This window comes from Medicago sativa, chromosome 4 (assembly GCF_051527215.1).
Source record: "Medicago sativa cultivar Bolivia chromosome 4, Bolivia_mono, whole genome shotgun sequence".
NCBI lineage: Eukaryota > Viridiplantae > Streptophyta > Magnoliopsida > Fabales > Fabaceae > Medicago > Medicago sativa.
In genome coordinates, this window is record NC_140752.1 from 85329022 (window position 1) to 85344547 (window position 15526).

Here is a 15526-nt window from a genome sequence, read left to right on the forward strand (position 1 = left end):
GGATAAGCTTTGGTAAGCAAGATATTAAGGTTAGGGTTAGCTTTAGTTGTTTCGGAAAAAATAGGGCTATAGATAAATATGAAATAGTTGTAGGGCCAATTTGTTTTGGAAGTATAGATAAATATGAAATAATTATTTCGGAGAATAGAAGAGATAAATATGAAATAGTTGTTTCAGAAAATAGAAGACATAAATATGAAATATGATCAATGACTAAAATTGAAAGGCGCCTAAATGTGCAAGATCCAATGGCTTAGAAAAGTGGAGGGAAAAATGGGGGGAAAATATTAGGGTTAGGGTTAGCTTTAGTTGTTTCAGAAAAATAGGGTTATAGATAAATATGAAATAGTTGTTTCGAAAAACAGAAGAGATAAATATGAAATAGTTGTTTCGGAAAAATAGGGCTATAGATAAATATGAAATAGTTGTAGGGCTAATTTGTTTCGGAAGTAGAGATAAATATGAAATAGTTGTTTCGAAAAACAGAAGAGATAAATATGAAATAGTTGTTTCGGAAAAATAGGGCTATAGATAAATATGAAATAGTTGTAGGGCTAATTTGTTTCGGAAGTAGAGATAAATATGAAATAGTTGTTTCGGAAAATAGAAGAGATAAATATGAAATAGTTGTTTCGGAAAACAGAAGAGATAAATATGAAATAGTTGTTTCGAAAAAATAGGGCTATAGATAAATATGAAATAGTTGTAGGGCTAATTTGTTTCGGAAGTAGAGATAAATATGAAATAGTTGTTTCGGAAAATAGAAGAGATAAATATGAAATAGTTGTTTCGGAAAATAGAAGAGATAAATATGAAATATGATCAATGGCTAAAATTGAATGGCGCCTAAATGTGCAAGATCCAATGGCTTAGAAAAGTGGAGGGAAAAATGGGAAGAAAATATTAGGGTTAGGGTTAGCTTTAGGGGTTAAGCTTTAGTAAGTAAGATTTATGATTTATTGACCGACTTTGAATTATTTCTTCAAAAAAAATGATTTATTGACCGACTTTGAAGTTTCATGACACATTTTAATTAGAAATTATAAAAGGAATGTTTGAATAATTAAAATATGAGCGATGTTTTTTTTTGACAAAAAAATATGAGCGATGTTAACAAGTGTTTTTGGGACACTCTTTTTTTTTTTTTGAAAGAGTTTTTGGGACACTCTTAAACATTTTAAATAGTAAGTTTTTATGAAAAATATATATAGTGAAATGTTTAACTTTTTATATATATTCAATGAATTGAAAATTGAAGTATTTAACCTTTTTAAAGAATAATTTATTAATTTGTAATTCTTAAAAAGTGCTCATGAATCACTCGTTATCAAAACCCTTAAAATATTTAGATGAGACATGATTATTGGTTACGAGAAATAAATATAAAGTCCTCAAACTTTTAAAGTCATCAAAGTGGAACTTTAGCATTCTAGCTGCAAAAAATAAAAAAGGTGTGTAATTTGAACAACCTTTTTATATGATAACTTATAAAAAACAACTATAGTTGTTAAAAAAAAAGTAGATATTACCAAGAAAATCAAAACAATATATAGATAAAATATTTATACTTGTTAATCATATAAATATTATTCTTTAAGGTTGTGCAATGTACAATATACTTAAAATAGTTTTGAACCGTGCTTGGACCGGAGTTCAAATGGGACTAATTAAATATATATTTCAATTTTATATACAAAATAATACATCAAAAATCATATATTTGTGTCTCACACTGTTAAAACTTAAAATCACCCAACATTTTCTCATACTTATTAGTTATTACCATTGGCAATGTATACGGTGCTTGACACCCTCATCTAATGAAGATTGCTCTTTACTTATTAGCCACCTAGTGATTGTTCACCGGCACCTATGGAACTGAATAAACCGTCGTTCAATACTTTTTAAATCGATTAATCCAATTTAAAAAGTGTGTCAAACGGCGATTAATTAATGTTCGGCGTTTACTAGATGTCTAAAGAGCAATGATCTCGTATCATTAATTAGTTTTAAGAGTGGGATCCAAACCCATCTACAATCCACTCAACAAAAAGCCCATCTAACAATTTACTAAGAATTTAAGAAAACTGGGATTCTTCTCAAAAAATGAAGGCACGGCTACGATGATATAAAACATTAAAAAAAAAAATCAAGTGAATTACTACCATTATTGTTGTAAAAACATGCTTAGAAAAAAAAATTATTTTAATAAAAAAAATAGTATAATACGAGTCGTATTATATTGGGTTTAACCATACTTCTATCATCACGTTGCTTCGGAATTTTACTTTTTGTGTGCACCCCTCTACTATTTTCATCAAAAGCAAGAGAGGGAATTAAAATACAATAAAAAAGCAAAATAATTTTGGTTATTTTTCTACCGCCCGTACATTTTTGCTGCACCAACTACGAAGACTAAGTCAAAATGGGAATGGTTCGACACGTAAGTTACGAGTACCGTACGTATACCTGATACGGCTGTGTATCCGGTGTCAGTACTTCCCCATGTTTGTAGTACCTATGAGCACAAAAAAGATAACAAGTCTGAGATACTAAACCTTCAAAAAAAAAAGTCTGAAATACTAACATTCACCTCTTATTTAATTGCTGCTGGGCTTAATGGTCCGATCAGGGTGTCTAATAGCAAACCATGAGTGTGTAAAGAGCAGCAATTTTCTTTAAATATAACCCACATTCAAGTTAACCAACAATACTATCTACAAAATTATATATATATTGAGAGATAAAATAATACTTCAATTTTCCATTTTCATATCTATCTAATCTTTATAATACACCAAGTAACTAATCATATAAAAGAATGTGAGACAAAATAATGATGGTTGTAAATGTGTTTCAGAAAATTCAAATTTGAAGATTTCCTAAATTTAAAAAGTCGGAGAAATAAAAGAAGAAAGATAAAGTGGAATTTTAAGAAAATGATAAGATATGTGTGTTAGATAACGAGGTTCGGGGATAGTATAATGAACTTTTTAAAACCATATAAGTGAAATTAGACATTACAGTTAGAGGTATGAACAAAGTCACTTTTTTTTCTTTTCTAAAAGGATGTATGAACAAAGTCACTTATATATTATTCAATATTTAATTTTCCTTCTTATGAAATATACTGGTCCTCTCAAGTATATGTTGCTCAACATTCATTATTTTTCTTCTTGTTTTATAGATGAAATAGTAAACATCAACAGAAATTCATACACAACTGTGATGTCTTCGATTCGAACACTGGTAAAAGTGTCTACACTTACAATATTAGGATCGTCAGTTGAGTTAAGTCGTGCAATTTCACTTTTACATCTAATGAGAAATCTCACTTCTATCTTGTACAACGTTTGTTTTTTCATCTAATGTAGGACTTCTAACTTACACTTGACATACAACAAGTATGGGTGTAACGATTCAATTTAGTTCGGTTTTCAGTCTAAAAAATATGCAAACCAAACAAAACTACAACGGTTTGATTTGATTTGGTTTTCAACGTTTTCAAAAGTGGAACCAAACCAAACTTTTTTTTTTGAACAAATGAACCAAACCAAACTAAACTGATAATATTCGATTTTGTTCAGTACGGTTGATCGATTTGTCTCAAAATACAATTAAAAAATTGCTCAGTCTTACCTACATATTATTAAGGATTGGACGAGTTCAAAAGTTCTACATTAAAATACCTTTATATTTTTAAGTACATAAAAATAACTAAAATTGTTAAAATAAACATTTACTTGACAAAAGCATAAATTTCATTAAACAAAAAATGAGTTAAGTAGATAGATGAGTTAGAGTACAAGCGAAAAGCTTCAAATTTGTAAATTTAAATTTAAGGAATAAAAAATGAAAAATATAAACATAATCTTAGGGAACATGGAGAAATGTTGTTTTCCTTAAAAAAAATGTAGAAATGGTGTTAGTAAATTGTTAGGAATAAACCAAGTAAATATTGGCTTAGTAAGCTTAACAAACCTGTCGGTTCATTGAATTTTAAAATTAAAAACCGAATTAATTCAGTTTGGTTTCATTTGGTTCACTTCAATTTTTGAACCAAACAAAAAAAGGATAATTTTTTATTGGGTCATGCTAACCGGTGGTGCTCTCGGGGTACTTGTTAAGCATACAAAATAAGGAATTTATTACCATAAAAGGGAACTTTGTTGACTTATTTATGGATTAATTACACAATTTTCAATGCAATAATTACTACTCCCTCCGTCCCTCAATAGATGACCTAGTTGACAATATACATTATTGACTTAACATATTTTGACCATATTTTTCTATTAATTCACAAAGATAAATAATATCATGTAAGATGTTGTCAGATCGTCTCGATGAATATTTTTAAAATATTAAATTTTCATAATTTTTTTTAGTAGAGAATTGAACATATCAAAGATAAAAAAATATGCATTGGTACGTGTGTCGGAGTCAACTAGGTCATCTAATATGGGACGGAGGGAGTATATAATTTCCTTTTTTATACCCTTAACCAGTGTCCGGGGACACCGGTTAACATTTCCCTTTTTTATTTTCCTTTTCTTTTTCAACGGTTATTACCCTACTAGTTACACCCCCTACCAATAAGGTGGATTAATTCTAAAATATAAATTTTTTAAATGCGTTAAGAAATAGAGTAAAATATGTATTTCGTCCCCGTAAAATAAGTGCTTTTAATCCCTAAAAAATCACTATGTAAGGAACTTTTGTCCCTTTTTTTTTGGTTACAATTTTTGTCCCCTTTAAAATAAAACATGTTTAATAATCCTACAACTTAAAAAAAAATTACTTAATAAAACATGTTTAAAATATTATAATAATTTTTCCAAACAACACCAGAAAAAAACATCCGGTTTGAACATTAATATCAGAAGTTTCATAAACAAAATATATAATCTGAGCATTCAAATTGAAAATTTTCAATTTTAAGACTTCCGGTAATTGTTTAATATCTTTTTAAGATGTTCATATTTACTACAATTTCTAGAAGCAAAGAACAAGGCTGCAAAATCATAGATTCAAACTGCTTCAGGATTAGACTGCCTCCTCAAGCTTCTACAACAAAGAGAGTTGTTATTGATCGAATGTAAAGTGTTCTTTTTCAACATCAGATGAAAGTATCATAGCAAGATATTCAGTAGCATCAATTTGTTCAACATGTGGCTAATACACATGATGAGGCATGGTAGCAGTATGAGCCTGAGCATGAGTACAACTATGAGGACGAGGATGATCAGCAGTATGATGTGCAACAAGAGCACCATATGATATATATTTCCATTTTTAAGGACTATCAGGACCACATTGCTACTCAAGATTTTGGGTTAGAAAGGTGATTATATATTTTTTTATAATATTTTGAGTTTGTTTATTTGCCATTGCATAAATATTTAATTATTTTCTTTATTTGTTTATTTCATAAATTTTACTGAGTATATTATATTTTTTTTTGAAGTAATTTTATATTTTTTATTTGTTTATGTTATTTATATAAATATCTTATATTTTATTACAATGCCTATAATATTTTCTTCACGCTCAAATTTTAAATAAATAAATGTAATATTGGAATATGCCAACTTAGTTGAGGTGACACCAACAACTTCAAACGATAGTATATTAGTATGTGATGTTAAGTATCTATACAATAAACGTGTTCAACAAGTTAATGGAATATATATAAATGCATTCAAAATAAGTTTATGATACCATCATAGTATTTACATCTTCTGCTTCAACATACATACTTTATTGCTTATGTTAACTTCATTCATTAGGTGTTGCATTTCAATTCTAGTTCCTCTCAACGTTGATTTGTACATAATTCATTGCTTATAAATTTGGAATAAAAGTTTGATTCCCCTTAGTTTGATATTACAACAAATTTAATATGTGTCTCGATGCAATGTGATACTTTGTCAAAATGTGAACGTGTTTTAACTCTTTTTCATTTAAAGGTCCCAAGAATAAATGACCAACCAATTATGAGCTAACTCATGATTGTATACTCATATTGCTGTAAATAACCGTCTTAGATCATCTTCAACAGTTTTGCTCAAAGTTGAAACTGATAAGTGATAGCCACACTTTTTAGTGGCAGTTATAGTTGAGCTTTCTCGTGACTTATACTTTTCACCCCTTCCACAATCCATGATTAATTTTGTATTCCTTCTTCTTGTTCTCGTCTTTAAATATGATCTACTAATGATAACAACCATTCTATTTAGTATCACAGCCTCTAACTCATTCTAGATCAACTTTTCGTGCTTATTAATTCTAAATGTGTTAGTCAAATTTACACATTACTGATTTTTTCATTGTTGTATATCATATGAAAAATACATATAAATTAGGGGTGTAAGGTAATTTTTTTAGAGAAAGTAGACCAATTCCTACACTCCTGCAAGTCAATAAGACATTTCCTTGCATTTGCATGGCCCAATAAAAGATATTATTATTTTTTTGGGAAATAAATATAGATATCTGATTTGAGCCTTTTATCGAATAAAGAAAACAACCCTCGATTGCAAAAGATAGTGCAAAAGTACAAAGATCACGACATTAAAAAAATAATAATTTCAGGTACAAAGGACTTGCCTGCCGTACACTTCTTTTTCGCAGTTGCTTTCGCTTGGTGGTCAATAACTATCAATATTTTTCACGAGATTATTTTTTTTATCCACATGTTGTGTAAAATGGAAGTATCATAGTCGAATTGAATTGCCTTAATTAAACCTTTGGTCCCTTAACTTATTTTTGGATTTTAATTTGGTCCCCTAACTTTAAACTGTCTCAAAGTGATCCCTTAAGTATACCTCCGTTTACTATAGTGGTCCCTTCTGTTAGTTTTTGTCAAAAAACTGTTAACCTTTGCCAATTATCAGTTTTGATTTGTGATCAATGGTTGGATTTGAAAAGCACATCTGGCATACCGTGGACTCACAACATATGATAACTCCTATTTTCATCAGATTTATGCGAAATGACTAAAATACCCCTGCTATCATTTTCTTTTCCTCTTCTCTCTACGCTCCTCCACCATTACCTTCTTCGTCCTTCTCTCCCACCACCGCCCCCACCCAACCACCATTTCCTCTTCTCTTCACATATTCTCTCTAACCTTAAGTGTGGATTTTTAGTAATAATTTGTGGATTTTGATTTTGGTTAGGAGAATAGAGATTGATAAAGAGGGGGTTTTGTTTTTTATTATTTCTTGATTTTTATTTATGGGTTTTTTATTTCTCAGATCGATGAATATGTAAGTGATAAGCAAGTGATTGATGAAGATTCACTGTTAAGGTTGTTGCTGCTACTGCTGTAGAAGATGTTGCTGATAGAGTTGCGGTTGAAATTGATGAAGAAACGTGACAAAATCGTTTTGGATGAATGAGGCAATTTAACAATCAGGATAAGAAGTCATCACTCTTATTAGCATGATTAACCCTCTGTTACTTTAAAAAAAAAAACTTGTGCGCCGTAGCTAGTTCATGGAGAAAATATTAGAATTGAACCTAGAATTAAGCAACAAGGATGATAAGACGATGATGAAGGAATCATTATCGAAGATGATGAAGAAATTATTGATGATTATGATAACATTCTCACTGATGATTATTGATGATTATGAAGAAATTATTGTTGTTGTTGTTGATGGTTATGATAAAAAAAGAAGAGGATTCACTTAAAGATTTTTAATATGTTGTTGGATGATGAATTTTATTGTTGTTTCAATTTGAGTTTTGGGTATAATTTTTGTGCCACTGGATTTTTTTTATTGCTATGAAACTGAAAGATGAAGAATAATAATAATAATAATAATAATAATAATAATAATAATAATAATAATAAGAATTATCATATGTTGTGAGTCCACTGTATGTCATGTGTGCTTTTCAAATCCAACCATTGATCACAAATCAAAACTGACATGTGGCAAAGGTTAACAGTTTTTTGACAAAAACTAACAGAAGGGACCACTATAGTAAACGGAGGTATACTTAAGGGACCACTTTGAGACAGTTTAAAGTTAGGAGACCAAATTGAAATCCAAAAATAAGTTAAGGGACCAAAGGTTTAATTAAGCCAATTGAATTTTAATCAAAACAGAAAATCAAATGTATATGAAAAAACGCACCTCTTAAAAAACAATTCTTTCTAGTTTCACCCCATATAATCACAGTTACACTCAAATTTATTAAAATTTTTACAATAATACCAAAATTATCCTCTCCATCTAAATTTCTAAAAACCCTTCTTTTACCATCATTCTGAACCCTCACCCCTTTTTCACCCACAAACCACCATGGATATGCAATCAAATACCTACTAAAATTGTCAATTGAATCAACATCTCTTCCATTGATACGTACTCGATTAATATAAGTAAGTGAATTTCATAAATTTTTTCGAGTTTCTATTTATTGTTTGCTCTATGATTTATGGATGTTTATAGTTGTTGTTAATTTCACGTTTGTCTATCTACATCGATTTGTTTGATTTAGGTCTCACGTGAATTTAGTTTACGTACATATTCTAAAAAGGAATAACATACACCTAAACTCAGTTTACTTGGTGTATGTAAACTCAGTTTACACAAACTACGTAAACTCAGTTTACGTGGTGTATGTAAACTCAGTTTACATAAACTACGTAAACTCAGTTTACATGATCTAAAACTCAGTCTTAACTTACTTATGTAAATTCAGTTTACATAGTGTATGTAAACTCAGTTTATTTAACTCATGTAAACTGAGTTTACATACACTACGTAAACTGAGTTTACATACATGTAAACTGAATTTACTTATACATAATTAATGTGCAGTGAACATGAATAAAAGGTATATTAGTAACTTTGGGGTGTAACTTGGATTATTTAGGGTGTGGGTAGTATCTGTCATAATTTTATAATGTTAATTTTTGAATTGAACGAGCCAGAAAATTTATCCAATGTAAATCATATTTAGACGGACCGGATTTTTTAAATGAATAATTTAAACCAAACTAAATCATATGTTATTTTAAGTTAGATGTTTTTAATAAATTAGCCATTTAGTCTCTCAAAAAAAAAATTAGCCATTTAGTTTATTTTCTTACCTAGTTAGTTTTTAAAGTTATGAAACATTTGCAATGTTATCTTTTTCCATCTATTTATGTTATTGTTAAAAAGTGTTCATTTGATTGTGTTGACAAGTTCAAATCAACAAATTATAGAGATCGGAGTGCGTACTAACTCAAGTATTGCTGGATTTGAAGGGTTAGTAAGGGATCATACTTGAAATTTTATATGGGGCAACTATGTTAGTATTGGCTACTCCAACATTCTTCATGTTGTGATAATGACTCTGATACATGGTCTTCAAATTTGATGAGATGCATGTTTTAAAGATATACAATTTGAGTTGGTGGTATAAATTCAATATTCAACGGACATTTTGTGAAAGGAACATGAGTGGATCTCCTCACCAAGCTTGTCTTCTTCTTCATTATTTTCATCTCAAAATATTAAACTAGATACAATGATAGTTTTTATTTTCCATTAAAATGTTGCTTTATTCATTCATGATAAAGTTGCAGATTAATCTTCACACGCCATTTTCCATTAATTGTTATTTTCATTGTTACTTAATAATTGTTTCTTTTGTTTTATTAACTAAAAAATAAAATAGTTCTTCATTGCTTAATGGTAAAGCATGAACATAAATATAACCTAAAATAAAAACAAGAAGAAAGTATTGAAGCATGAACATCCATTTGAGACATAGCTACCATTGTTTGATGTTTCCCTCAACCCATGAAGGAATGATCTATGCAATCCAACAATGTTGAAATTTTTGATATTTAATCCAATAATAAAGAGATTAAAAGGAAAGGGAACTAAAGGAGTGGAGTGGTAGTTGTAAAAAAAACAAACATAAAAGAATGAAGGAAGGAGGAGATTGGGTTTAAGACTAACTTGGTGAAAGAGATAGAAATGAAGAAAGAGTGAGAAGGAACCGAAGGAAAGAGAGAAAGAGAGCGAAAGCATGTGCATGCCAGTGAGTAATTCCGTGCGGTTGGACTATTATAAGATCTGTGTGTCTCATTGGATCAATGCTTGTAAAAAATTGGTCCAAGTTGTACCCAAACTTTCACTGGTCCAAATTAAAATTACCCTGCCATAGGTATTTTCTACCCTCATCTTCGGTTTCTCTTTGTTTTGTTTCCCTTCCACTTTATCTCATGTAATAAAAAAAATCAGCAACTTATAGATTGCAACCTAATTTTTTTGAAAGAATTTAATTTGTATTCATCGACAATTTAAAAGTTTTTTTACACATGCACCAAATCATTATGTCACTTATTATGGTTAGTAAATATCCTCCTTAAAAAAAATACTTGTTAGTAAATATCTTTACAAATATCTATTTTTCTTTTTGTCTTAGATGAAGTGGTAATCCACTGAAATTAAACTCACACACAACTGTGAGGTCCCGGGTTCGAACCTGGATCACGATGTTCGGCCTTGCAATTTCGGCATTTGTCAGTTGAGCTAAGACTTCTAGACACAATTATCTATTTTAAATGAAATGATTAGATGCACGTATAATTTTTTTTACATTGTATATAAGTTAATCTTATTTTGTAATTATTTTTACATAGACGAAATGACAAATAACTATTGAAACTCACTCACACAAGTGGGAGGACTGGAGTTTGTATCCAAATCACAACGTATAATTTAACAATTTTGACATTTTATCAGTTGAGTTAGGAGTTGGACATTTTAATTTTTGGGTCAAATTCATACTCAACTTTTATTCGGGGAATTAGTCACTTTAGTCCCTGAATCGGAAGGGATTCGTCACTTTAGTCCCTGAATGCAGATAAATTGCAAAATAGTCCCTGGATGTAGACTTTGTTAGTCAATTTAGTCCCTGAATGCAAACTTCGTCAGTCAATTTAGTCCCTGAATGTAGACTCTGTTAGTCACTTTAGTCCTTGAAATTGACCATGCAGGGACTGTTTTGCAATTTCTCTTCATTCAGGGACTAAAGTGACGAATCTTCTCCCATTCAGGGACTAAAGTGACTAATTCCCCATTTTTATTCTATACACTTGTACGATTCAATCAAGAAATAATGCTGTATTTATAACCCAGTAAAATCCGAGCAAAGTTTACCATATAGTGCCAAAGAGAACAACAACCTCCTCATATTGTAACTGTCAAAGATTCGCGTATCATCATCCGCAACCACAAGAAAATGATAATACTTCAAATGGAAAGGAATCAAGCACATGCTCACATCTTAATACTACCTGACACGTTCCCCCACCCCACTCCTTGTGTGGAAACTATCAAATCGGGTACGAGAGGGGGACACTCCAGCTTGCATAGCAAATTTCAAAACACAATTTGGGTAGAGGGGTTGGGTTATACGATTCAATTCAAATAGGGTTAGACGACATAATTTAGAGGAAGAAACTAGAGACAAAACAAGAAGAAATTGATTATAATTCATTGATTTTTATGGGCTATACAATCCTTACATAACTACAAAAATTACTTAGTAACTAAGTAATATAGAGTACTTAAAACGCACATTATAAAATAAACAACCTGAATCATTACATTGTTTAGAGATATGATCTATATAATTTTTATAAACTTGAAGAACTCTCGTCTTTTAACGTGATTTCATAAAGTTGAATTATGCTCCTTATTATCGAATCAACACCATAAAGTCATTTTCTCACTCAGATGAGTATAGACCACCATGAACTTCAACTTAAATGTGTGACTAAATCCACATTTTGGACACTTGTCAAATCCTACTAATTAGTACACCCATTTATAAAATCTCTAATCAATGTAGTTCTTTTTGGGAAGGGAAAATCATTCTTGATTTGGAAACCATCTCTTCTCTATGAGCCTTTCATTTACCAATTTCTTGCGCCAACTATTTCCCAACCAGTCTCTCATTTGAGCCTTTCATTTACCAATTTCTTGCGCCAACTATTTTCCTACCAGTCTCTCCTTTGAGCCATTGATTTGGGACCTGATTCTTGACTTGCATTTCAATTTTACCAAATCTGCTTTTAAATAAATTTCAGAATAAATACTGAGATCTATAACTATGGAAATAAGTACTAGAATCAGCTTCCATTTAATTTGTTTCCCTACACCAATCAATAACATTACCTAAACACTTGTCAGACATATAATTAAGAATACCCGATTTGAGATATCAACTATTATGTGCTTATAGTGAAAGGTTTACGTGCTTTAGAGTAAAAGGACTCTTACACCTTCCAGAAATACCTTTCAGCACATGACAATATGACATGATAATCCTTGATATTAATATATCATTAAAAGCAAAAGAGTATTATGCAGCAGCTTCTGGACCGTTCCTATACCATTCGGTTCTCTGTTCAGCGTAATAGGTCAAATAGAATCAGTCCAAGAAAAGCCGCTACGAGGCCTGCTATAGATACAGCCTGTGGCAAAGTTGAATTTGATTTTTAACAATAAATTAAGAATATAATCTGTGCGTTTTCAATTCATTCATATTCGGTTCACACACAGCTGCAGATTCATTAATAAAATAATAAAATATATTCACAATTTGATAAGCAACATGGTGGTATAGTTTCAACTATTTGTTGACTAGCGTGCCCAAGGTTCTAACCAACTATCACCGTTCAATTCATGCTTGATATTTTAGTATAATAATGATATATTCCAGCAACTTTGAATTTCGACATGTTCATAGTACTTATCCTTAATTTAAAACAATTTTCCCGCTGATGCAGTGACACTTTTGTTGACTATAAAATAATATTTTGAATGTCTATACCATGAACTGCGCTGCACAGCACAGCACACCAATAGATCGAACTTGAGCATATTGAGTATATCCATCGAATTTTTGACAACATTCACCGACTCAAACTAACAGAATTTAAAATAAACATTCATCGTTTCAGAATAAAATATTAATTTATAGATGTTGAAACGAGGGATCAACATTCAATATAGCTTATCAACTTCAAGAATAAGCAAAAGAGCTAAAAACCACAACTTCAAATTTTATTTCATCAAGCTGAAACTAAAGTTCACAAAGAGTAATCTCTTGAAAAAGTACTCTAGCTAATGAGAACATAAACTCACACAGAGTAACTTGTGAAAAAGTTCTCTAGCTAATGAAAACATAAACTGAATTTAAATGTGGCATTGCATTTGTTACCACAAAACACATTATGGTACTAATATTAAAGATTTAGAGACACAATTCTTCCAAATAGCAAGTCTTCCAAGAAGAAAGAAGTTCTCTAGCTAATGAGAACATAAACTGAACTTAGAGATTTGTTGAACCAATTCTTCAAGCTCCCATTCCTGCGGCGCGCCAATGCGACCGCTCCATCCGCATTGGCCATTCCGTTGGTTGTCTCTGGCTTCTTGCATAGCATGAAGTTTCTAGCTCCTCCGTGTGATCCAATGGTGTCCAGTGGACTCAGAGCTGCAAAACCACAAAATAAAAGACACTAATCAAAACTTTGCATAAAAGGTACTCTCACATCTTCCAACCCAATTTAACATCATAATGTAAGTCTGAAACACAAAATTCTCAACCCCGAAACATGAAATTCCTCATAAACATAAATAGATTTTCAATATCATTACTAATACCATTACTAAAAATACGTTTGAATTCAATGGTAACATAACAGATAAAGCTTCAAAACCATAACAAACAAAACCAAAAGCAAGTGTGGTTATAAATTTCAATCAAAATTAAATAAAAAAAAAACCAAATTTTTTCCTACCCAATTCAATAACGAAAACATCATGGGTAACAAACAAAGCTTCAACATTATGAACAAACAAAACCAAACCTAATTGAGGTTACAATATTATCAATATAGAAAACTAAACTTTTACTCTACCAAATTCAACAATGAAAACAACAATTACCAATTCAACAAAATGAAAATTGCAACAAAAAGTTATGAAAATAAGAATAAGAATTTACCATCAGATCCAACGTGTTGACAGTAAAGAGCAAAACTCGTAACATCCTTTCCTAAGATAGGAAGTCTTCCCTCACGAGCATAGGATTTGAGAGCAGTATCAATAGCCGTGGCAACAAGGTCTCCCTCGCTAACCACAAATCGAATCGGTCCAGCGCTTCCCAAAACATTGATGTTGATCAACAACTTTCTCGCATCCTTAGCGCTCTGGTTCTTCTTCTGCTTACTCAACAACATCTTTTCAAATTTTTTTAATTAACCAAAAAAAACCTTCGATCCGGAAAATTTGAACAATACGCAAGGAATCAAAATTCACCAAATTGAAAAAGAAAAGAAAACAAAATTGTGGATTTGGTTTGGGGGAAATTGAATTGATTTAATTGTTCAGGGGTCGACGCCGAGGCAGCGGTAGTACCAACCTTGTTTGCAGGAAGCGAAAGCAAAAGCGATTGCAGAGGAAACTGGAATGAGAACAGCGCTCGCCCTTGTTTTGAAAAGGGAGAAGCGCATGAAATCGGAATCGCTTAGGGTTTCTACCATTCACAACAATGAATGAAATTGGGGATTATTGTGGCCACTGCGAGAGAGAAAAAGAAACGAGAGATGAAGAAAAAAATAAGGGTTTGGTTTGGTTTGTGAGAGGTAAAGCGATGCAAAGACTTGTTTATATATAGCGAGAGAGAGAAAGAGAGAAAGAGACTTGGCAGCTTAGGGTTCGGGGGAACGGTTTTTATAAATTTGATTTATTTTTCATTTGAATAAAATATTTGATTTATTTAGTTTTAAAGTGAGTGTTGTTCCAAAAAAGAAAATAAACTTATAAACTGTTGGATTATTAAGGATGTTTGACTTTCATCTTAATCACGTATAAAGTCATGCAGATGAATGGTTATTGTTGATGTCTGATAAAAGGTTTTTCAGACAAAGGAGTTAGTTATTTTAAAAGATGTTAAACTCTAGCTATTTAAAATCAAATTGTTCAATAATAAATATTTTCATAGTAGGAAAAGTAATGTTAGTGTTTAAATATTTTTAGACCCACATTAATTGTTTTTTAAACACATTTTAAACTTTTTTTTTGTCTTCCTTAAAAATGGTTTAGGTTTGTTACTCGAGCGTTTGAATTTGTGAGGTAACGTCCTTTAAATTGAACAACTTATTTTAGAGTGTGTGAATAATATCAACATCAATTAACAAATTAAATATAAATACCATAAGTACATCATATCAAACGGCGCGTTTATTAAAATAATAATCTTTTTTTAGAAATAAAATAATAATATTGATTATCTCACTTTACATTTTATCGCTTTAAAGGATTCAAATCCTAATTTATGAGTGGTGAGGAAAACTCAATTGTTGCTTTAGTTGGTTACTAGCTCAATTTTTTATTTTTGAACCAACATACATCATTAGGTGAATTCTAAGGCGATGGCTTAATTAAATCCCTCGTTAAAAGATTGTCATTAAATTTAGTTAATGGTCTAGATCTGCAGAAAA

The 15526-nt window shown here is 30.7% G+C and overlaps 1 protein-coding gene across 1 annotated transcript; it reads right to left on the reverse strand.

The window, feature by feature from the left end:
• Positions 1 to 13064: 13064 nt before the first annotated feature.
• LOC146933038 (uncharacterized protein At4g22758-like) lies at positions 13065 to 14666 on the reverse strand. The gene is made up of 2 exons (XM_085704769.1): positions 14029 to 14666; positions 13065 to 13515 (listed from the first exon to the last, which is right to left on the reverse strand). The coding sequence occupies exons 1-2, from the start codon at positions 14261 to 14263 to the stop codon at positions 13328 to 13330; spliced, it is 423 nt and encodes a 140-aa protein (XP_085560895.1). The 5' UTR covers positions 14264 to 14666; the 3' UTR covers positions 13065 to 13327.
• Between the last annotated feature and the right edge of the window lie 860 nt (positions 14667 to 15526).